Here is a 21,665-nt window from a genome sequence, read left to right as displayed (position 1 = left end):
TGGAAAGTATTAAGAAGACGAGATAGGATGAGCTCGAACGGATTATCTAGAAGGACCTGGCGAGAGGGAGATGATGGAAAGTATTAAGAAGACGAGATAGGATGAGCTCGAACGGATTATCTAGAAGGACCTGGCGAGAGCATAGTTTAGTCTTTGTCAAATTCAAAGCTTTCTCTTACTATGGGGTGTAATTCTGATAGATATTATACACATATTAAATCAGATAAAGCTCTTCAAAAATTTATCGTTTTCGGGTCAGTTACCTGATGTCATTTCTCCTTGCTTGTGGCTTTCCCGCTACTCCTGAGCTACGGAAGTCAGTTTATGCGATGTCACAAGGGTCCAATCAACTTCGGACAGAACTGGAAGAACTAACTCTGCCGCTTTGTGTGATCAAACAGGGCTCATGGACGCCACTTTGCGCATTTCCCTCAGTACCATGAACCCACTGTGGTTTAGCCAGAGGTAGGAACATGTACATCGCAGATTACTGGTACAGTGCCACTGGGTATGGTGGATGCTCTTTGTGACAACTCAAATTCCAGATCCGTTTGTGAGTACTCGGTCGAGTACGATGTAGGGGCCACTGACGGTGAGTGGCGATTAAGCTTCCATAGGTCAAGTTGCATTCGAGTTGCAAGAAGAGCCTGTGCCACGATCTGTAACCTAAAACAATAAGCATGCACGAATTTCTTGTTAGAGACATCTTACGCTTCAAGCACTGGGGCATAATCGCCCTGGAGCACAAGGTTATTTCATGAGTTGAGAAGCCTAGGCGTTGAAGATACATACCGGCACAAAGCAGATTGCAACGATATTGATTATGGTGGATACTGTAAAAGATCAGTGTGTCGTATCAACTCCCAGGTTATATTCACTCACATAGCCCAGCAAGGATATAGCCTACGTTGTATTGTGCCATCAATGTTAAAAGCCGGCAACGTGTAGTACGGTAGTATCTGATCATTCTGTAAAAGGTGAGACCAACAACCTCTGCGCAAGAGTTGTGGTTTTAGTTGTAATGTCCAGGTTGGACCATGAAACGACGGACCAATTTCAAGGAGTAACAAAAGGATATAGGGTGCAAGAATCAAATTGGTCGGTATCGAACTATCGGAGTAACAACCTGTTGTGACTGCAAGAGTCCTGCTCCAGACATAAATAGTGACTTCAACTTGGAAAGACGTACATTTAGTATTCTTCAATTGTAGCCCGCATCCTAGTACTAGTATTATCGTAGCACAGAAAAGAGCCTGATTAGAGTTGGAAGTAAGAAGGTTAAAAAAAGCTCTTTTATTCATTTTTTATTTGAGGGGGGAGCGAGGTTCTCACCAAATACAATATCAACAACGCTATTCGAACACGTCGATCACAGTTCCACAACGCATATGTTCGTAGGACAAAGATACCTAGGTGTATGCCGACGTCAGTGATATTCATTCAATAAAGTATATCCCTTACATTCCGCGCATAGTAGAACAATCCCAAGGAGCACTATCGTCATCGTTCAGCGGGCGAGTAGGTCATGTAGATTCCGCGTACTGACATATGTTACTTTCAGTAAGCCCCGGGCAACCCTCGCACGATTGTAAGTCAAAAGTTTCCAGTGTTTCTTAATCGCAGACATACCTCAACACTCGGTGAGAGGACCACTGCGAACAATGTCTCGCTTAGTGAGTCGTAAGATTAAAACAGTGATCGGCGTACTTCGAGCGTGTATGGCGCATATTGCGAAGGTTGTGTAACGACATCCAAGAAATAGCCCTTTTGCCAGTGTCATTCGAGAACCCAAGAGGTAGTCAAGCTGTTGGAGTTCTGAACCAATCGCCCCACTACATGGGATACATCACGTACCTCATCGCCTAGGTTAGTCATGAAATCGTACAGCTAGTCCGAGTGTACGATATTGTCATCTGTTCTACTCTGGCAACATCACAGGATGACGCACCACACTCGTCACAAGGACGACTTGTAGCAAATTTTATAAGCACAGTGGGCTGTCCAAGGTAGAATATCTGACTCACTAAAGACATTCTGTGGACACATTAAGGGTCGTCAGTTGGGTACCACAAGAAAGACTGAAAGCCCTCGAATAGCATTTACATTTACTCCTCGAGGTGCCAGCGGCAGTGCAATTTGAGCAGCCTGAGCAGGGGTGTAATGACTATTCATGGGAATAGAATGAGTGTGCGCGACACTCTCCAGAGACCTTTATCGACGACCCTCAGGCCTGCAGGGTTGAATGTTGAACGTTGAGGTGCAACTTCCCTATGTATGGAATAATAAGTTAAGTTACAATTTGCCAGGCATCCGACCGGTCGTCACGTAACATCAGTGGTCATGCATGGGCTCAAGTTAGTATTAGTGTGCGATCTGTTGGCCAGACTTGATGTTAGCGCGGATCAGGCCGGCTGAGTTAGCAATGCCAAAGCAGGCTATGGGTGACATGGATGATCTAAAGTGTGAACACAAACTACTAACTTTAGTAGGTTTAGTAGTTATGCATGCCAGCATTTTCCTTGTCTGGGGCTTAATTGACGCGGGAACCAGTGACTAAGTTCAGTCTCAAAGTATGTAAGTTACGTTGGATATCCTTCTCAGGCTCGCAGCTTGTCCATTCGAAATCCAAGCACGAGCTATCGAAAGGCCAGTAGTAGAACTTACTTCCGGTGTGCCCCGCTGATAGGCTCATGAAGCATAAAATCTCATTTTTTCATCTGTCAGGCTTTCAAGTCTGTAAAATGCTAGGTTCCTGCTGTCCTCGGCGACTCCTCGCATGTGTTCAAGTTGCGATCGCATCCGCTGCTGTCAAATCTACGCTCGCTACCTTTATCGAGATTTGTTATCCAGCTTCATCTATCGCGATTCGCCACGACATTGAGATCGGACAATTAGTGGTTGGGCTGGGACCGAGCATTACACTGGCGAGATTGCCGCCGGGTAGGCAGGCAAACTCGACATGCGTGCTGATTGAATGACCATTGTATAAATGTTGAGATACGAAGCTAGTAGCTTGATCAGAAGCGGGAAGGAAACCCGAGAGGAAAAATCGCTCAGCTGCGTTAACGTTCAGGCCCAGGTCCAGGAACCGGCACCTTTCTCATGAGGAGACCGGGTACTACATAAAAGTGGAGTACTTACGTGGTAGCATCATGGACCGTCCACAAAGTTATCTGTAACATAGTGTGTCCGGTTGCAGTAACTTATATGAAGGTTTCAGCGCTCTGCTGGAAGAGTGTCAAGACAACGAGCTAGAGAACACCAAACCAACCTGTCTATCGACCCTGGAACCGTAAACATCTGACCTGTTGGTTGACCGAAATAAAGCGGTATACATCAGGAGCATGAGATACTTTATGAACCTCTTCGGTCACGTTGACAGCGATGAGATAGGTCCACTCAGCCAGCCAGGTGATAATCATGTTCAAGGAGGGAGATGGTCTCGGCATCGCGCTTGCACCGAACTTTGCTAGATTACTGGTACAGTGCCACTGGGTACGATGGATGCTCTTTGTGACAACTCAAATTCCAGATCCGTTTGTGAGTACTCGGTCGAGATCGATGTAGGAGCCACTGCCGGTGAGTGGCGATTAAGCTTCCATAGGTCAAGTTGCATTCGAGTTGCAAGAAGACCCTGTGCTACGATCTGTGACCTAAAAACAATAAGCATGCACAAACTTCTCGTTGGAGACATCTCACCCTTCAAGCGTTGGGCCATAATCGCCCTGTGGAACCACGAGGTTATTTCATGAGTTGAGAAGACTAGGCGTTGAGGATACATACCGGAACAATGCAGTTCGTAACGATATTGACTATGGTGAATACTGTAAAAGATTAGTGTGTCGTATCAACGTTGTTCTATTCGCTCACATAGCCCAGTAACGATATAGCCTACGCTGTATTGTGCCAGCAATGTTAAAAGCCGGCAGCGTGTAGCACGATAGTGTCTGATCATTCTGTACAAGGTGAGACCAACAATCTCTGCGCAATAGTTGTGGTTTTAGTTGTAATGTCCAGGTTGGGCAATGAACGACAGACCGATTTCAAGGAGTAACAAAAAGATATAGGGTGCGAGAATGAAATCGCCCGAAACCGAAGTATCGGAGTAACAACCTGGTGCGACTGCAAGAGTCCTGCTCCAGACATAAGTAGCGACTTCAAATTGAAAACGCGTACAATTCGCTATGTTCGATTGTAGCCCGGATGCCACTACTAGTAATATCATCCCACAGAAAAAGCCCTAATCAGAGTTGGAAGTAAGGAGGTTAAAAAAGCTTTTTCCTTCTTTTTTCTTTGGGTGAGGGTACTCACCAAATACGATACTAATAGCGCTATTCGAACACGTCGGTCGCAGTTCCATAACGCATATGTTGGTAGAACAAAGACACCTATGTACGCCGACCTCAGTGATATTCATTCGATAAATGTATCCCTTACACTCCGCGCAGAGTAGAACAATCCCAAGGAGCACTATCGCCATCGGTCAGCGGGCGAGTAGGTCATAGATATTACGCTCGCTGACGTATGTTACTTTCAGCAAGTCCCGGGCAACCCTAGCACCATTGTAAGCCAAACTTTTCCGTGTTTCTTAGTCGCATACATACCTCAACGCTCGGTGAGAGGCCCACTGCGAACAACGTCTCGTTTAGTGAGTTGTGAGATTAAGACAGCGACCAATGTACTTCGAACGTGCAGGGCGCATATCGCGAAGGGTGTGTAACGACATCCAAGAAATAGCCCTTTTGCCAGTGTCATTCGAGAACCCAAGAGATAGTCAAACTGTTGGAGTTCTGAACCAATCACCCCACTACACGGGACACATTGCGTACCTCGTCGCCTAGGTTAGTTACGAAATCGTACACCTAGTCCGAGCGTACGGTGTTGTTATCTGTTCCACTCCGGCAACACCACAGGATAACGTACCACAATTGTCGCAAGGACGACTTTCAGCAAGCAAGTTTTATAAGCATGGTGAGCTGCACAAGATAGAACACTTGACTCACTAAAGACATTCTGTGGACACGTTAAGGGCCGTCAGTTAGGGTACCACAAGCAAGACTAAAAGCCCTCGAATGGCATTTACATTTACACCTCGAGGTGGCAGCGGCAGTGAAATTTGAGCAGAGAGGGTATAATGACTATTCATGAGAATAGAATGAGTGTGCGCGACACTCTGAAGAGACCTTTATCGACAACGCTCAGGCCTGCAGGGTTGGTGCAACTTGAATTTCCCTGTGTATGGAATAAGTTGCCAGACATGTGACATGGCACGGCCGGTCGTCACCTAATTAGTGGTCATGCATAGGCTTAAGTTAGTATTTAATTATTAGTGTGCGATCTGCCACGCTTGATCAGGGAAATCAAGGTTGGCGCGGATCAGGCTGAGTTAGCAATGCCATGGTTGACATCGATGATCTAAAGTGTGAACGCAAACGTTTAGTAGGTTTAGTTATACATGCCGGTATTCCCCTTGCCAGGGCAACCAGGCTTAATTGACGCGGGAACCAGCAACTAAGTTCAGTCTCAAAAGATGTGTAAGTGATGTTGGGTATCCTTCTCAGACTCGCAGCTTGTTCATTCAAAGTCCAAGCATGAGCCATTGAAACGCTGGTACTAGGAGTAGAACTTACTTTCGGTGTACCCCACTGATCACGAAGCATGAAATCTCATTTCTTCATCTGTCAGGCCCTCAGGCCTGTGTACATGTGTAAATGCTAGGTTCCTGCTGTCCTCGCGTGTGTTCAAGTTGCGATCGCATCCGCTGCTGTCAAATCTACGCTCGCTACCTTTATCGAGATTTGTTATCCAGCTTCATCTATCGCGATTCGCCGAGACATTGGGATCGGACAATTAGTGGTTGGGCTGGGACCGAGCATTACACTGGCGAGATTGCCGCCGGGTGGGCAGGCAAACTCGACATGCGTGCTGATAGAATGACCATTGTATAAATGTTGAGATACGAAGCTAGTAGCTTGATCAGAAGCGGAGGAACCGAGAGAGGAAAAATCGCTCAGCTGCGTTAACGTTCAGGTCCAGGAACCGGCACCTTTGATCATGAGGAGACCGGGTACTAAATAAAAGTGGACTACTTACATGATAGCATCATGGGCCGTCCACGACTTATCCGTAACATTGTGTGTCCGGTTGCAGTAACTTATATGAAGGTTTCAGCGCTCTGCTGGAAGAGTGTCAAGATAACGAGCTAGAGAACACCAAACCAGGTCTATCGGCCCTGGACCCAGTAAACATCTGACCTATTGGTTGACCGAAAGAAACCGGTATATATCAGGAGCATGAGATACTTTATGAACCTCTTCAGCCACGTTGACAACGATGAGACAGGTCAACGAGAGCCCGGGTGCAGGGTCAATGCGCTAGGCACCAGAGACAAAAGAATCTCACTGTATGATGTTGCCATGATTTTACAGGATACGTAGATGCCGTTGAGAACAGGCACATGACTCGCATCATGGGCGGCCCATGTCATTGGAACTGGGAACAAGGATTGAGCGTCAAAAAACCATGAACTGCTCCCCCTAAATAGTGTTGTAATTAATTTACTTAGATATAGTATGGACAATAGTCACCTCTCATTGGACATCCTCTCCCACGGAGACCTGTGCTCCAAGGACAGCTTCCCTACGAGTTCTTAGCGCTCCCTCATATGCCTTACACGCCCACTTGAGAAACCCTACTTCTTTGCCCCTACCCTGTTCCACTAAACGGGCATGCAGTAATTCAACATCCGCGAAACTCAGCAAAGGTGGGACACGTTCGTCAGGTGGACCAATGGCTGATGTGAGGCGCACGAGGGGACGAGGCGTAGCGGATGGATTACTGAGAATCGTACGTGTCGAGAGGATGGGTGGTTTTGCAAAGAGGGTAATTTTACGTTTGTTCATGACATCTTGACTGGGAGCATCTACACGAGCAGACGATGGATTACGGGCTGGAGGCAGCAGCGCGGTCGGAGGATAACGCGACATAAACGTGCGGACTAGTGTAATTGCACGGTCGACATTATTATTTCTAAACGAGGGAATTAGTGTGACCATAAACGTTGAAGAAATAGAAGACCGACAGGAGATGAGCTCTTCTGACAGCACTATGTGCTCTCTCTACTAGCCTGGCAGTCATTGTCGTCTCTGCGATCCCATTGATCCACTGGCGCTCAAGCTCTTCCCAGCGCGTCCATAGCTCTTCCACCCATTTCCCTGCAATGTCACGTTCACGTGGCCTTGCAAGTGCACACTTCTCGAGGGCATCGACATAAGTGCGTGAATCACCCATAAGGCCAACGCCACGAGAAGAAAACAGCCTCTCAAATACGTCACGCGCGCTTTCGATACTCGCATGCGAGTAATACACGGACATGTACGCATTGAGGAGGCGTGGTGTAAGTGTGACATTAAATTTTCCAGCAAGGGGCTCGGGAGGCACATTAGATGATGAATGAGAGGTAGGGTTGGTATCATGAAGAATTCTGTCGAAGAGAGCCCTGGCCTCTGCGATGACCTCGCCTGGTGATTGGGGCGGGAGGTGTGAAAATGAAGGCACGGTACCCATATGCGACAAATCGGTCGGAACTGCATCAGAGTCGGAAGATGCATCTGCAGATACTGAAGCCAAGTCTGATGAGCCCTCAGTAGCGCTTGTTAGCGGTTTCACTTGGTCTGGGAGGGTAGCTGGTGCTACAACCGCTCCGTCGTCCACGATCCTGGTTGCACCCCTTTTGAATGGGGGTCTATACGCGGCGTAAGCATGGAACATGTGCTGCATCATCTCCTCATTTAGACCCTCAGCTCTTACAGCTTCTGCCAGGATCCATCTAGCACGCCCCAGATCGCCAACGCGCTTACAGCCATCCAGCAGAGCCATCCAAGTACGTGGCCCACCGATCCCTTGAAGATCATCACCACCAACCGCAGAAGAACTACCTCCAAAGCGGTCGCGCATTTCCCGCGCAAACCTGATGGCCTCATGGACCCATTCTCCTCCAGCCTTCGCACAGGCGCGAATCACTGCGTCGTATGCCCCTTTGGTCGGCACGATTCCCGCGTCGAGCATCTCAGTCCACAGGTCCAGGGCGCGCTCGGGTTCGGGAGATAAAGGAGCTGAAGCACAAGCGCGGATCATCAGTGCGTAGAGATGAGCATCTGGGGTCGGGTGCGCAACGTAGCGCATGTGCGCGAAAAGGTCCCAAGCTTGTGAATGTGCAGCCAGTCTTCCCAGTGGTACGTCTGGTGTTGAGGATATCGAAGGACATGAAGGAGAGGGGCGGACGGAGAATAGGGAGGATATAATACGTGTATAGGACTTCATGGGGGCATGGAGCCCAGAAGCCTCATACTTATGCAGAAGGTCGATTGCACGAGTGGGAAATGCGCGCGACACAAAGACACTCGGGTCACGCAGGTACGACTTAATATGCAGATCTCTTTGAGTCTCAGAAGGTTTGCCTATGCATAAATACAGTTAATCAACAGCTGCAAGTGCATGAATGGAATACGAACCGGTTAAAATATCTGCCATAAATCTTTCAAATCGTTCTATATTTCCATGCAATGCGTGATATCCAAGCACCATATTAATGGTGTCTTCGGGCGGTGTGACACCGGAAAGCTAAGCTGTTCATGAACATCTGAAAGCGAGGTGAAATTATGATAATAACCTTTGTAGACTCTATTGCACTTTCCGCGCTGCCCAAGTCTCCATCTTGCATCTATAAGGTCTGTAAGATACTTGACTCCAATGAAAGTTTAAAAGACGTACATAAACGTGGACCCGTTGTCTCACTTCAATCATAGCTTGCGTATCTCTGCCTCCCTCAGAGAGTTTCGTGACCTCTACAGGTTGTTGAGCGAGTGGTGTTTCCAGCAAGTCTTCATACATTGAGAATAACTCCTCATCCGTGTAACGAGGGGAAAGCGCTGCTTCCGACTCCGGAGTTACCTCCAGCTGAGCAAAACATCAGAAAGTGTACAGGAAGGGTTACATTCAAAAGTGAAAGCCCACCGACTGGGAGCGCAAGTCATCCAATGGCACTTGTGTGGTTTGTAACGCAAGGACTCTTCTTTCGAGCTCGGACATTGGAGATGTAAAGCTTTTGGGCAGCTTGAACACAGGGGAAGAGATCAATTTTCCAGAGTCCCTGATTGTCGAATTGCCTGGTGCCCTGCGGCGTCCACGCCGTCTGTGCTGCATGAGCTTGGACAACTGATATAGAACGACAACCCACCTAGAAAACACGCTTTTTTCCTCAGCGGACTCAAAAGACGGCGTAGGAGACGGCGCAAGGGCTACTGCCTGGTGTAAGTTCCGTGAATGACGTCCCCATTTTACCGATTGGACATGAGCAAGGCTAAAATCGAGTAGACCGAGGGGAAGGATAGTCTTTTGCATGACGTAGGTCGCACAAATCCAACACTACTTTAGACGAATATCGAGCGCGCGCTCAATATTTCAAAGATCGCAAGGGCAGCTTGTGCAGTAGAAATTGACCAGTGACTGTCCTCCTCATACTTACAAGCGGCAGAACGCGAAAAAGTCTAGAGGTCACGTGACTTAATACGGCTCGATTGTATGTGGCTTTGTTGACTCGGATAATTGTGTCTTTCACCAATGATATGATCGGATTATTCGGTTATAATAACGGCGGCCAGTCCTTGACTCTTTACAAGGATGAACAACTATGTGCTAGAGCAGCCTGAGCCTCTATTATATGGCACGCCCTCGATAACAATCAGAAAAAGTATTTCTAGGAATGGTGGACAACCATTTGAAGACTCCGATGTTCTCGTGCTTTCCTCCCGGTCCACAAGTGACACGCATTCCAAAGATTCCACCCAACTGTACCTCGACTTACGTCTCTCAAAGCCTTTACTACCGGATAGCACCATTATGTGGGGCTTTGCTGGAATCCGTGTTACACTTTCATCCACTCCTCTGCGTTTCCGATGGAATCATTATATTGATTCCCAAGGACGAAATGGTCCTCCTGATGAAGGCACTATGACCTCATGTGATGGGGAAGAAGTAGAAACTGGAATCGGGGTAAACCCCCAGACAGGAGAACAGGAGCAGTATGAAGAACGCTGGATGTGAGCCCATAATCATTCCCCTGGATAGTTAGTTTCATCATTTCTGGGTGATAGTGATCAACCTGTCACACCAGCCACACCGTTCGCATTCCTCACTTCCTCTCGCGAACCAAGCGAATCGACTGGGTTTATTGCTATTCTGGGAGATCATGCGCTTGCAATGCGCCAGAACCATTCTCCGAATGACACTGAATTTCAAGCAGTGCGCATGCGCGTCCCGACTTCATCGTCGTCCGAAGTTCTGTTCAAGCAGAATGCAGATACCCTCATTCCACTATTAGAATCTGCGCTCTCTGAGGTTGATAATTGGAGAGGATCCCCTTGGCAACGAGGCCAAGAAATTGCTTTACAAGAAGACCGCTGGACTGTGTGGGATGCTGGTATGACAGGGGGGGAATAACTGCTTAATTTAAATCAGCTGCGATGCATTTATAACCTATGTTAACCGCGCTGCTTAGCGCCTCTTAGCGCTTGATCTCTACTCGCCAAATATGAGGCAGTTGGGAATATGTCAAATGCAGGACACTACTTTTCAATACGGATGTGGTTAGGTGACATCAGGAGTGACTGCGCTTTAGTGCCGTCATTTGGTGCGTCACGGCCGAGGCCTGTTTCTACATAGTCCCATACCGACTCCAGGGCGCACAAAACTTAGTCTAATTTGCACCGATTGCAGTTGCCAGAAACATAGTATTATTTTAGTCCGTGCGTGGACTTGAAGCTTAAAGTGTTGCTGAATCCAAACACCCGCGCATGATCTTGACCTAAGATGGGTTCCAATTTCTAAACATGCAACCTGTGACTTAACAGCCTACATGACCTAGCGATTGAAGTGAGAGTGGAATGGGGATGTTGTGAGAAATGCATATGCTACTGTCGGCTAGCCTCCGTTAGACTGTCACCACGAGTTACAGCGAGTCAGGCTTGCTCCAAGACTCTGTGCACGTTCGACACTGCCTCTAGATATCTGACGGCAATGTTTTGATGAGCCGAATTCAGATAGTCAGGGGTCGAGTATTACTTGATCGATGGGTGAGATTCGATTGATCAGGCAACTCGGAGGTGATGATTCCGTTTGTCCGCGCCAGGTCCGCGCCGAGAACCTCACCAATAAACAAACACACCTGATACCCAGTGAGGCCTGATACTCCGGAGTCTGCATGTGCTTCGAATCAAAAGTTGCCTAGAAGCATCGTAAGGAAAGGAAAGCGAGAACGAGAACGAACAAGATTGCGAAGGAGGCTGGGCAGCGGCTAATTGAATGATCATGGTGCGATGCCGATGGTACGATGCTAGCTGAGAAATACAAGCCGAACGATGTCCGATAAATCAATTTGATTATGTAACAATGAGAGGCAACTTGACCAACAACTCGCGTTTCTAAAATTTGCTGTCCTTAGCTTACAGATAGCTTGTAGGGGTGCAGAGAGAGAGACGGACATACTTACTAACATACCTCCAGTGCGAGCAGTGTTGGTGCTTAGCAATTGCGAGAAACGTTTATTTTGGGGGGTTTGCCAAGTTGACGTTATCGTATCAGTACTGATTAGATTAACCCACCCAAATATATTGATTCTAGTATAAAAGGTTCATCTCGCCCGTATTTCTCCACCTCATCCCATCACCACTATAATTTCTCAGCCAACATGGTAAGCACATAATCGTCCAACAGGCATATGTTTGGTTGCTCATAACATCCATCGTGTAGGTCAAAGTCGGTATCAATGGGTATGTTATCATCGTCAGTCGAGGCGTTTGTCGTTAATCGGATGTTGTCTCCTTCGTCGCTGTATAGTTTCGGTGAGTATATGCTCTTTATCCTTGAATATTTCTGACACAATATCTTACGTTCAGGTCGTATTGGCCGTATCGTCATGCGTAATGCCCTCGAGAACCAGGACATCGAGGTCGTTGCCATCAATGAGTGGGTTCACCTCCTATTTTCCAAAGATTCATCTGATTCTCGTTTTCAGTCCCTTCATTGAGTTGGAGTACATGGTCAGTAGATGAACATATCATCCTGTACCGAATTCGATCTGATCGGTGGGAAATGTAGGTTTACATGTTCAAGTACGACACCGTCCACGGCCGCTTTAAGGGCGATGTCCACACTGCAGATGGAAAGCTATACATCAACAACAAGCCCATTCACGTTTTCGGTGAGCGGGATCCCAGCAACATCAAGTGGGGTTCGGTCGGCGCCCATTACGTCGTCGAGTCCACTGTAAGTTCCCGACTATTGCACCCTCTTCAAGTTGAAAGCTGATTGGAACGACGTGAATAGGGTGTCTTCACTACAATTGAAAAGTGAGGATTTTCTATTATTAATCGAGTGCTTTCTAATAAGATTACTCCCAGGGCCTCTGCTCATCTGAAGGGTGGTGCAAAGAAGGTCATCATCTCCGCCCCTTCAGCTGACGCACCCATGTTTGTGTGCGGTGTCAACCTCGACACTTATGACTCCAAGCACACCGTTATCTCTAACGCTTCTTGCACGACCAACTGCCTTGCTCCCCTCGCTAAGGTGATCGATGACAACTTTGGCATCGAGGAGGGTCTCATGTCAACCATCCACGCGACGACAGCTACTCAAAAGACTGTTGACGGTCCTTCCAACAAGGACTGGCGCGGTGGCCGTGCTGTTAACAACAACATTATCCCGTCCTCCACGGGTGCCGCTAAGGCGGTCGGCAAGGTCATTCCTTCCCTAAACGGCAAGCTCACGTATGTGATATCGAACTTTTCCCATAACTCTGAGATGCTAAGTACGTCCTTATAGTGGTCTTTCTTTCCGTGTTCCCACTTTGGATGTCTCCGTCGTCGACCTTGTCGTGCGCCTCAAGAAGCCCGCCACATACGATGACATCAAGAAGGCAATGAAGGCCGCTTCTGAGGGCCCTCTCAAAGGCGTCATCGCCTACACCGATGAACAGGTCGTCTCGACGGACTTCCTCGGTCACCCTGCATCGAGCATCTTCGATGCTAATGCTGGTATCATGCTCAACTCGCAGTTCGTGAAGTTGATCTCATGGTACGACAACGAGTGGGGCTACTCGAGGCGTGTGTGTGACTTGCTTGTGTACGCTGCCAAGAAGGATGCAGGTAACTAAAGGAAAAGCTGTGAATGTTTAGAATCATACCGTAGTCTGAGGTCTTACCATACGAAACAATTGTTGTATTTCTTTACGGACATAGTGACGCTTCTATAGATCCGCTTATCTCTCCAACGTCATCATGTCTGAGTGAGTTAATTATAACAGGCGTGCACACGTGCACGATTGTCTGGGCGAACTTGCGCTCGAGAGTACTAGTGGAGAGCTACTATAGTACGGAAACTTCGGGAAGCACTAAAGCATCTTTTGTCATGCCTCCCTGAAACAAAAAGGGTAGGATTGCAAGGCAGAAACGAAGGACTTTTTCTGGTTTTTGAAGGTGGTGTGGGAAAAGTGCTTCTGGTACCGTAGTGGACGACTTCCCGCAGCATTCAGATCGCTGTTCTAGTTCTAAACGTTTCATGCAGACGTGCGGCCCATAATCGTTCCAGTGACGAGAGGTGAGGTAAAAGGGTAGTAAAAGTGGGTAGACTTTGGGTGTTAAAAAAGATGTGACGATGACTACCCAGCGCGCGAAGCTCGAAGTCAGCGGCACAAGAGAAGAATGCTCTCGGGAAATAACAGGGTAAAAGTCTGATATTTGGGGGTCCAGAAAACTTTAACGTAGCACTACTACTGAGTGCCGTATTTAAGCAATCAGCGTAGTAGCCTTTTCGGGGAGACACAGAAACGTCAAAGGTAACAGTAAGGAATGGGTAGTAAGGAGCTCAGCTGCTCGGCCGATGGCGACATCGAGCAACTGTAGAAACAACGAACAAATGGGTGTAGTTAGGAGTTTGACAGGAATAAGATGAGATAAGCGAAATAAACATGGAACAAGGAAGTCATTCTGTAGCACTGTGAGTGACTGGAGATGATGTAGACTTTGTGGCTGTTATTTGCTGTGACTGGCGGCATTGTGGTGTCTGTGGCTGGCTGTCACAAAAACGCTGTGTTCGTACTTTCTGTGGAGAAATTTGTAGTTTACTGATGCCATCTCCCTGTCTAGTAGGCCAGCATGACATGTTAGCAAGTGTGCTTGATGGAGCAAGAACCGCATATCTGGCTGTGAGAGGGTTCGCGACACCGGAGCAGATAATACAACTGACGCCGATGCGGACGATGCCAGGGCACACGAGGATGGTGTCAGCAGTCGCGTTCTTCAGAGACAGTCGACAGGTTGTCACTGGTTCGGACCACATTGCGGGCATCTGAAGGCCATTCGGGGGACACCGGGGTCGTGAGGCCACGTGTCCAGTCGCTGTATCACCAGATGAATCATGACATGCATGACAGGCGAGTTGCGAGCAGTACTTGTGGCTGATGACATCATGATCTGGGACGTCGACGAATAGAAAGTACTCGCGAGGTCCGCTACGGGCACTGATGGAAGGAGCGAAATGAGATTCACGCTGTAGCAACGTGGTATGTACTACTATGGGCCAAGGATATATAAAGACCCTGCATGAATTGGGCTATGGGCAGCAATCCAGAAATCCAGCCCTATTCACGATTGACGACGGCAGCACAGAACTTCAAACGTCACTGACCGTCCATCTTCCTGTCTAGCGACATGTCAGGATTGCTCAATGTAGCAAAAAAATCATATCTTACTGTGAGAAGGCGTGCGACGCCGACAGGCCCGACACATACGATGCGAGTGCACAAGGGGAAAGTGTCGGCAGTCGCGTTCTTCAAAGATGATCGACTGATCGTCACCGCTTCATTTAGAACACTGCGAATCTGGGACGTGAAGAAAAGAGTATCGGTGGGAACGCCATTCGGGGGACATGGTAGTTACTGTGTGTATTCAGTCGCTGTCACAGCGCCTGAATTCACATAGTGACTAGACGATAAACAAATTGCGAGTGGTGGAAGAGATGGAGCCATCATCATATGGGACGTCGATAGCAAGCTCAAACCGCTGGTGAAGCATACATTTTTCCCCGATGGAAATCGGGGTCCGTTTTGTGTCGCCTTCAGCCCAGATGGGCTGAAATTGACATCCGGCAGATATTGTACCGTTCGGGTTTGGAGCACCGATAACGCCGAGCTTCTATTCGACATCAACGCTCACGACTTCGATTGGGTTCAAAGCGTCGTGTGGTCGCCCGACGGCCAGCAACTTGTCTCCGCATCATCGGACAAAACAATCAAGTTTTGGGACTCGTCGAATGGGACCCAGATCGGCCAACCTTGCACTGGCCACACTTCTTACATCAACTCACTTGCCATTTCTTCTGATAGCTCCTTCATTGCAACCGCCTCGGACGACAATATTAATACTGTGCGCCTGTGGAACACAAAGTCACACAAGCAGATAGGACAACCACTCAGACACACCGCACATGTTTGCTGCGTCACAATTTCTCTCAGCGGAGAACTGCTCGTGAGTGGAGACTTGGATGGGAATCTTCACCTCTGGTCTATCGAGAACACACTTTCTACAGTATTCGGGATGGATCCCTCGTACTTCGTGCATCGCAGTAAGGTGAAGTTGGGCCAAAAGCTCTATGCGGAGGGCCTTTCGGACGTGGACAAGGTGCAGACAATATCCGTCGTTTTAACATTTGTAATGATGTTCGTAGGCCATTGAGCTCAGTCCTTCGTGTTATATCGGGTACGAACTGAAGCATGCAGCGCTTCGTGGAGCACAGCGCCATGATGATGCATTCGAGGCCTTCACAATCATGCTCTCCAAGCACCCGACCCACAGATACGACGTGAGTCCTAAACAACTCAAGCGCCGACTTGCAGATGACTTATATTTTTGCAGGGCTACGCCAGCAATGTTTATCTGAAGTACGAGATGCTATTCGACGAGCCATTCACGCCCAACTGGAAAACGCTCCACTTCGCCTAATTAACACCTCTACTGAACGTTTGTGCAATCGAGATGCGCAGATAAACGCATTCACGGAGAGTACAGAGTACAAAGAGCTTTTGCATTCATTGGTGATGCATGGGCCCCTCCAAACGGAGCTCATTAAAGAAGCGGTCATAAAGTGCTTCAGTTGGGTCATGTTATCCCATAGGTGGGAAAGCAAGGAGCCGCTACTGCATGACATTCAGGGCAGGGACATCTACGACTTGGATCGGGTCGAAATCATTGTGAAGTTGCAGAAGTTCTGCAAAGGTCGCTCGCGACGCGGGGTATCGCTGGGCGTGGAACGATACATGCTGCATCGACCAGTATAACAACGTCGAGCTACAAGAATCAGTCAACTCCATGTTCGTCTGGTATCACTACTCAGCGCTCACCATCGTCTATCTATCGGATGTTCCTCCTTCGCCAGAATTTGGTGCGCTCGCAAACAGCATTTGGAACACGCGAGGATGGACCGTTCAGGAGTTCCTCGCTCCTAAAATTGTTCTCTTCTACCAAGCAGATTGGACCCTATATCTCGACCACTGCTTACGCAACCACAAGCAATCTGCTGCTATCACGCAGGAGTTGGAGCGTTCAACTGGCATAAATGCACGGGCGCTCGTCGCCTTCCGCCCGGGGATGAGAAATGCCCGAGAGAAACTTCAATGGGCATCAACGCGTGTTACTACGTTACAGGAAGACATCGCATATTCACTGTTTAGGATCTTTGGGATCCACCTTCCTGTAATCTACGGAGAAAAAAGACAGAACGCGCTCGGACCTCTCTTACAGGAGATCATAGCTCATTCGGGCGACATCACGGCCCTGGACTGGGTGGGACAATCGTCCAACTTCAACAGTTGTCTCCCAGCCGAGATTTCCTCATACAAGGCTCTGCCATGCACGCTACCATCTCTATCTGAACAAGACATGCAGATATCGGTCTTCACGCTGCGAAACAATATTGTGGCTGTGGAGTCGGCTTCGAAACTGTATATCACTCTTGAGAACCTTGGCGTTCCTCGTTTTGCAAACGCCAGACTGCAACTGCCCTGCATCGCATTTCCTCTCACAGAAGTCAGGCGGAGTACTGGTGGAGACGGGGACAAATTTTTCACATATGAAGTCATAGCAGACGGGCTACCAGACCTACTAATCACAACGGAAGACAAACTTGTTCAATTCTCGCCTGCAAAGCGTACTCGGCAGACATTCCTGCTCATCCGCCCGTGGAATCGGTATGATTTCGACTTTACAGACGAGTCGCAGAGCGTGGACAATTGGCCTAATGAACCTGGAGATGATGAGCTGGTCACCAGAGGGTTGAGGTTGCTCGTTCGTCTTGCTCGTCCTTTTGGCGCACTTTTGCTAGCGCAGCAGCGTGGTGGGGAGTATAAGAGAATCGCTTCGGATAATGAGATCATCGCGCAAGTTAGGGACATGGCTTCTGTTGTTGATACGATGGACATCAGGACACCGGAGATATTGTAGCTGCGAAGAACGGGACATCTTCATCCCCCGTCATCGTCAGGAAATGTGATGTTCCCCAGTGAGACGTGTTTCGACCGGCTTCGGAGATCTGAGTCGCCTTGTCGGGTGGACAGTTCGGTAAACATGCTTGATATCTACATCACTCGATTCCCTGGTTTACGCATTGTTGTATTCAGTGATGATCTCCCCGAAACAAAAAGGGTAAGATTGCAAGGCAGAAGTCGGAAGGACTTTTTCTGGTTTTTGAAGGTGGTGTCGAAAAAGTGATTCTGGAATCTGGTACCATAGTAGTATGTACCCTCCCTCTTTTTTTGGTCTGTTCAACTTCTTGCCAAGCAGAGCCGAATGACACGAGCGATACATATACTTCAGACAAAGACCAACAACTAGTGAGCCCCTTCAAATACAAGATTACTTGACTGTATAATTCCAAATCATAAGTACGAGGCAGAGTGTGCTCTGGTAAACAGCCATTGCGCAGCAAATGTAACGGTATTTTCCCTGCTTCCGCACACAGCAGGTCTTTGGCGCATAGGTTATAGGCGCATCTCGCTCGGAAGTAGCACGACGTGAACGAGGCGAGGCTGCGAAAGGCTCTCACATACATGTACGCGAAGCAGATCACGAACATGATCCTTGCGATCGGGGACACATAAATGGGATGTGGGCATGCGATCTCAGTATATTGCTCTCGACAAAATTTTCGACAACCCACCGCAGATTCGGCGCCACGACAGGCAATTGTCAACAAACCAGTTAACAGGATATTGATTATACAAAGACACACGCTCCGAAGAGACCTCCCAAAACCCAAAGTACTTCCGCAGGACACATGAAGACACAACAGACGTCCCATCGTCTGCATTGTGCAAGCTCGCGATCTGAAATCACGAGCGACACAGGTGGATGGCGAAACACAGCTTGATTGATGACTGAAGAAGAACCAGAAGCCATAAGGACGAAGAGCCAGAGAAGAGGGCGAAATGAAAACGTTGAAGCCAACAAAGAGGAGCATAACGCAACAACAGAGCACAAGAAAACAGACAGCGAGCTTGAGTCATGGTACAGGAACACGATCGCTTATACAGTAGTGTTTTTAGTAATATATTGCAGCCTCAGGCTTCTGAACTATGGACCCTGCATCTGCAAAACGACGAAATGAACGCTTAACTTACGCGCGTTACGAACACTTACGAACGCTTACGACTTCACTAGCGAACTCATGCGATTGGTGGAAGTATATGTGTATCTCAGTTCTGACAAAATTTCCAAGATAAGCCGTTTAGATTAAGATTATCATGTCTAGATAACTATGTAGCCACATCAAGATAATCTAGCAATCAACGAGCTCCCGCGCGAAGAAGTTGAAACAATCTATTCCATCTAGCTAACAACGCTGGATTGCTCCTAATGTTAACACGAATGAAATTGATGAGTTTCGTATATATGGCGTGAAAACTAGCGTAAGTGAAATCAATTTGCTTGAATACACCAGTGGCAAACTCCTGCAAGCTGCAACATGCAGCCGTTGCAGACATCGCCATGATGTTGTCAAGGCTACTGTCCGAGTAGATAAACTTGTCATAGCCATCACGAAAGGCGGCACGGTCTGCGATCTGGATTATCCCTTCGTGCTTGAACGGGTACCGGACCTCTCTACCATCTTCAAGCTGACAATCGTCTCGTCATCCTCTGAATGATAGAAACTGTGAAATGGTATGTACTCTCACCGGATCACCAAATATGTAGTTAAGGCTATTGTTGCCGATGAAGAAATCAACAGTCGACTTATTGTGATTCGCCTGGACTGCAGGGTCTGTCCAAATTGACATTTGAAGCCTGTAAAGATTGCCAACGAGGTCCTGTGCGCAGTGCTTGAATCGATTTAGTATCGTCGACATGGGCGTGATAACGGTCTTGTACAACATAGATAAGTTTTCGTTGATCCATAGTTCAATCGAGTGATCTAGCCGTTAAGTAGTTCTAGTACTATTGATCTTGTATTAATGACAGTACTCACCTTCCGTGATGACAGACAAACATGCACTGCTGAGCGCGGTACGTACTACGGTTAAGCGACTGGAGGAATCGTGAAATCCGCATGTATTCAATGTTTCAGCGATCACATATTCCTTCGCGTCCTTGACAATAATTTTCGACTGCGCTTTGTCGACCACAGGTACTGTGGCAGGGGCATGCTCGCGCACCGTACGGGCTGATACAGAGGATCGAGGGGTGCTAGTACTAGTAGTAGCAATTGGCGTGATCTCCAAATTTGTAGCGAGTGACTCTCTCGGGGGTCTAAGCGGAGGGAGGTGGAATCGTCGAGCAGTCGTTTTTTGTATCCCTGTCGTAACATCTCTCTAAAGGTATGGTTAGTGACAACTCAAAGTACAAAAATGTAGGGCCTACATAAACGACACCATCAGTGTATTCTTGGCGGGATTTCTCTGCACCGCGAAGAGGCATGTATGTATATACCATACGAAACCGAGATGGTTCAAACATTTGATGGACTCGGTCAGGCCCCGAAGCGTGGGGTGCTGTCCTGGTGAGGTGCGATTCCCTTGGTAAAGGCACATCATCCTGGTAGTTAGGCGGCATCGAGCTGTAGCCGTCGTGCGAGAAAATGGGGTGATAATGGATGCGAGGGGGGTAATTCCGGTGTGTCCATTGACTCTGGTGTCTCTGACGTACACCCGAGTTGATCTGTCGATGAATGCCCTGCGATATTCAGTCCTGCTTGTCGAACAATAGGGACATCCTATCATGTTGCTGTGAGTCAGTGTACTAAGAGATAGATCCCAAATTACTCACCCGTACAATCCTGCGTCTAGATGGTGCATTTTGGCGAGAGGACATGGTGGTCAAGTGCAGAACAATCGATCAATCGATAATCAGTACTCAGTGTCCATAATAGTAAAAGGCATGAAACAAAGTTTACGAAGCGCTACATTCAAGGTAATATGGTTCTACAAACAACAAACAAAGACGTCAACATATCAAATAGTCGAAAGCCAAAGAAACATGTTCGCATATGTACTACCACCTTACAGCTATCCAATCCTATCATTCAAGCTACATCCTATAAATAAATGAGCGCATGCTGCCACATGAAACAACGTACATACATTGGTATTGGCGAATAAAATTATATTTGCGCTCTGATTCACTCCCCTATCACCAGCTGATTCTCAGGACGGTCTCCGACAGATGGATGATCAAAGTTGCGGGGATCTCCGATAGAGCGTGTGTCAGCATTGTCGAGGTCTGAAGCCGATGGGTCCAAGGGAAGAAAGATGCCAAGCTCATCGAGTTCAGCATTCAACCGTTTCACCCTTTTCACCTCGTCCTGTTGGATCACAGCAATGAACTCTTGATCCTGGGAAGCACGTTCTGTGTCGCGATCAGCAACCATACGTGTAAAGAGCGCCGCTTCCTCAAATGCCCGAATGGTTTGTTCTTCCTGCTCCTGCTGTTCGCCATCAATGAAATATTTGAGCCTTGAGAGCTTCTCCGCCTCCCAAGCTAAAGTCATTGAGAGATGCCGATGGTATTCCAGTTCTGCTTCCTTGTAATAAGCAGCACGGCGAACACGTTCAGTAGACATCTGCTGCAGGCCCTGCGAAAATATTTTGCGAGCCTAGAACAATGACAATGTGTCACTGAGAGTCGCTGCATAAAACATAGTGACATACCGTTTCATCGTCGTCATGGTCTGAATTTGTACTGGTAGCTAATCTTCCCATCATGCCTGCTATCTTGCGCACTGCCTGCGGTGTGGGGGGATTTTTTCGGACGTAAGGGTGGTAACCAGACTGTGAAATATGGTGTCGCCCCTCATGCTTTCTCATAGGTGGACTGACATCAGCGTGTCCAAAGTCATGGTGCCCAGAGGAAGTAACAGATGCTGCCAGAACTTCATTTGAGTCTTTGACAGTATCTGGAAGGATGTGACAGATACTTGGGGGCGATGAAGGACAAAGGCTGCTGGGTGGAGAGGAGCTTTGGGGGCTATCATGGTAGATACGAGTGAAAGCTTCGGCGTAATCGACCTTTGGGAAAAGTAGGCTAGATTTTGGGCTATGCAGTGGGCTGGTTGGAGGGGTTTCG

At 47.9% G+C, this 21,665-nt stretch overlaps 8 protein-coding genes across 8 annotated transcripts; 2 read left to right on the top strand and 6 right to left on the bottom strand.

Annotated features, from left to right (window-relative positions):
* Nucleotides 1-107: 107 nt before the first annotated feature.
* Nucleotides 108-2,355, bottom strand: DFJ58DRAFT_749896 (uncharacterized protein). The gene is made up of 17 exons (XM_041387701.1): nt 2,104-2,355; nt 2,025-2,034; nt 1,949-1,968; nt 1,855-1,887; nt 1,708-1,804; nt 1,630-1,652; nt 1,547-1,577; nt 1,462-1,494; nt 1,333-1,409; nt 1,190-1,253; nt 1,052-1,135; nt 883-993; nt 793-833; nt 712-737; nt 264-666; nt 180-193; nt 108-130 (listed from the first exon to the last, which is right to left on the bottom strand). The coding sequence occupies exons 1-15, from the start codon at nt 2,170-2,172 to the stop codon at nt 456-458; spliced, it is 930 nt and encodes a 309-aa protein (XP_041236844.1). The 5' UTR covers nt 2,173-2,355; the 3' UTR covers nt 108-130; nt 180-193; nt 264-455.
* Nucleotides 2,356-3,469: 1,114 nt separating this feature from the next.
* DFJ58DRAFT_847111 (uncharacterized protein) lies at nt 3,470-5,660 on the bottom strand (the record flags this gene model as incomplete). Its single annotated transcript, XM_041393405.1, has 14 exons — nt 3,470-3,653; nt 3,700-3,725; nt 3,784-3,824; nt 3,871-3,981; nt 4,039-4,133; nt 4,177-4,240; nt 4,312-4,331; nt 4,605-4,627; nt 4,830-4,862; nt 4,924-4,976; nt 5,004-5,013; nt 5,084-5,138; nt 5,456-5,511; nt 5,631-5,660. The coding sequence occupies 14 exons, from the start codon at nt 5,658-5,660 to the stop codon at nt 3,470-3,472; spliced, it is 801 nt and encodes a 266-aa protein (XP_041236843.1).
* Nucleotides 5,661-6,590: 930 nt separating this feature from the next.
* Nucleotides 6,591-8,619, bottom strand: DFJ58DRAFT_669933 (uncharacterized protein; the record flags this gene model as incomplete). The annotated part of the gene is made up of 3 exons (XM_041382822.1): nt 6,591-7,029; nt 7,082-8,459; nt 8,514-8,619. Coding segments are annotated over 3 exons (1,923 nt in total), but the record flags the coding sequence as incomplete, so codon positions are not given.
* A 1,008-nt stretch (nt 8,620-9,627) lies between these two features.
* DFJ58DRAFT_819239 (uncharacterized protein) lies at nt 9,628-10,833 on the top strand. The gene is made up of 2 exons (XM_041391903.1): nt 9,628-10,100; nt 10,155-10,833. The coding sequence occupies exons 1-2, from the start codon at nt 9,682-9,684 to the stop codon at nt 10,498-10,500; spliced, it is 765 nt and encodes a 254-aa protein (XP_041236841.1). The 5' UTR covers nt 9,628-9,681; the 3' UTR covers nt 10,501-10,833.
* A 913-nt stretch (nt 10,834-11,746) lies between these two features.
* On the top strand, nt 11,747-13,476 carry DFJ58DRAFT_847108 (glyceraldehyde-3-phosphate dehydrogenase; the record flags this gene model as incomplete). The annotated part of the gene is made up of 10 exons (XM_041393404.1): nt 11,747-11,749; nt 11,809-11,828; nt 11,896-11,900; nt 11,955-12,024; nt 12,074-12,098; nt 12,157-12,324; nt 12,385-12,407; nt 12,459-12,824; nt 12,880-13,202; nt 13,310-13,476. The coding sequence occupies 10 exons, from the start codon at nt 11,747-11,749 to the stop codon at nt 13,474-13,476; spliced, it is 1,170 nt and encodes a 389-aa protein (XP_041236840.1).
* Nucleotides 13,477-17,638: 4,162 nt separating this feature from the next.
* Nucleotides 17,639-18,620, bottom strand: DFJ58DRAFT_189092 (uncharacterized protein). Its single transcript, XM_041379125.1, has one exon. It carries the CDS (start codon nt 18,565-18,567, stop codon nt 17,725-17,727), a length of 843 nt encoding a protein of 280 aa, XP_041236839.1. The 5' UTR covers nt 18,568-18,620; the 3' UTR covers nt 17,639-17,724.
* A 272-nt stretch (nt 18,621-18,892) lies between these two features.
* Nucleotides 18,893-20,414, bottom strand: DFJ58DRAFT_847107 (uncharacterized protein; the record flags this gene model as incomplete). The annotated part of the gene is made up of 6 exons (XM_041393403.1): nt 18,893-19,222; nt 19,283-19,518; nt 19,573-19,915; nt 19,976-20,118; nt 20,250-20,316; nt 20,370-20,414. 6 exons carry the CDS (start codon nt 20,412-20,414, stop codon nt 18,893-18,895), a joined length of 1,164 nt encoding a protein of 387 aa, XP_041236838.1.
* A 307-nt stretch (nt 20,415-20,721) lies between these two features.
* DFJ58DRAFT_847106 (uncharacterized protein) lies at nt 20,722-21,495 on the bottom strand (the record flags this gene model as incomplete). Its single annotated transcript, XM_041393402.1, has 3 exons — nt 20,722-21,195; nt 21,251-21,370; nt 21,419-21,495. Coding segments are annotated over 3 exons (671 nt in total), but the record flags the coding sequence as incomplete, so codon positions are not given.
* Between the last annotated feature and the right edge of the window lie 170 nt (nt 21,496-21,665).

This window comes from Suillus subalutaceus (assembly GCF_016647625.1).
Source record: "Suillus subalutaceus strain FC151 chromosome Unknown DFJ58scaffold_202, whole genome shotgun sequence".
Lineage (NCBI taxonomy): Eukaryota > Fungi > Basidiomycota > Agaricomycetes > Boletales > Suillaceae > Suillus > Suillus subalutaceus.
Note: the sequence above shows the minus strand (reverse complement) of the source record. Positions and strands in the feature narration are given on the sequence as shown.

Bases quoted from the DNA above. Each gene is read 5' to 3' on its own strand.
- DFJ58DRAFT_749896 (XM_041387701.1), bottom strand. From the start codon at position 2,172: ATGAATAGTCATTACACCCCTGCTCAGGCTGCTCAAATTGCACTGCCG. The intron at 1,578-1,629 runs GTATGTCTGCGA...CAATCGTGCGAG, and splicing joins TCCTCTCACCGAGTGTTGAG to GGTTGCCCGGGGCTTACTGA. The intron at 994-1,051 runs GTCCGTCGTTTC...ACTCTTGCGCAG, and splicing joins TTTGTTACTCCTTGAAATTG to AGGTTGTTGGTCTCACCTTT.
- DFJ58DRAFT_819239 (XM_041391903.1), top strand. From the start codon at position 9,682: ATGAACAACTATGTGCTAGAGCAGCCTGAGCCTCTATTATATGGCACG. The intron at 10,101-10,154 runs GTGAGCCCATAA...TCTGGGTGATAG, and splicing joins CAGTATGAAGAACGCTGGAT to TGATCAACCTGTCACACCAG.
- DFJ58DRAFT_189092 (XM_041379125.1), bottom strand. From the start codon at position 18,567: ATGCTCCTCTTTGTTGGCTTCAACGTTTTCATTTCGCCCTCTTCTCTG.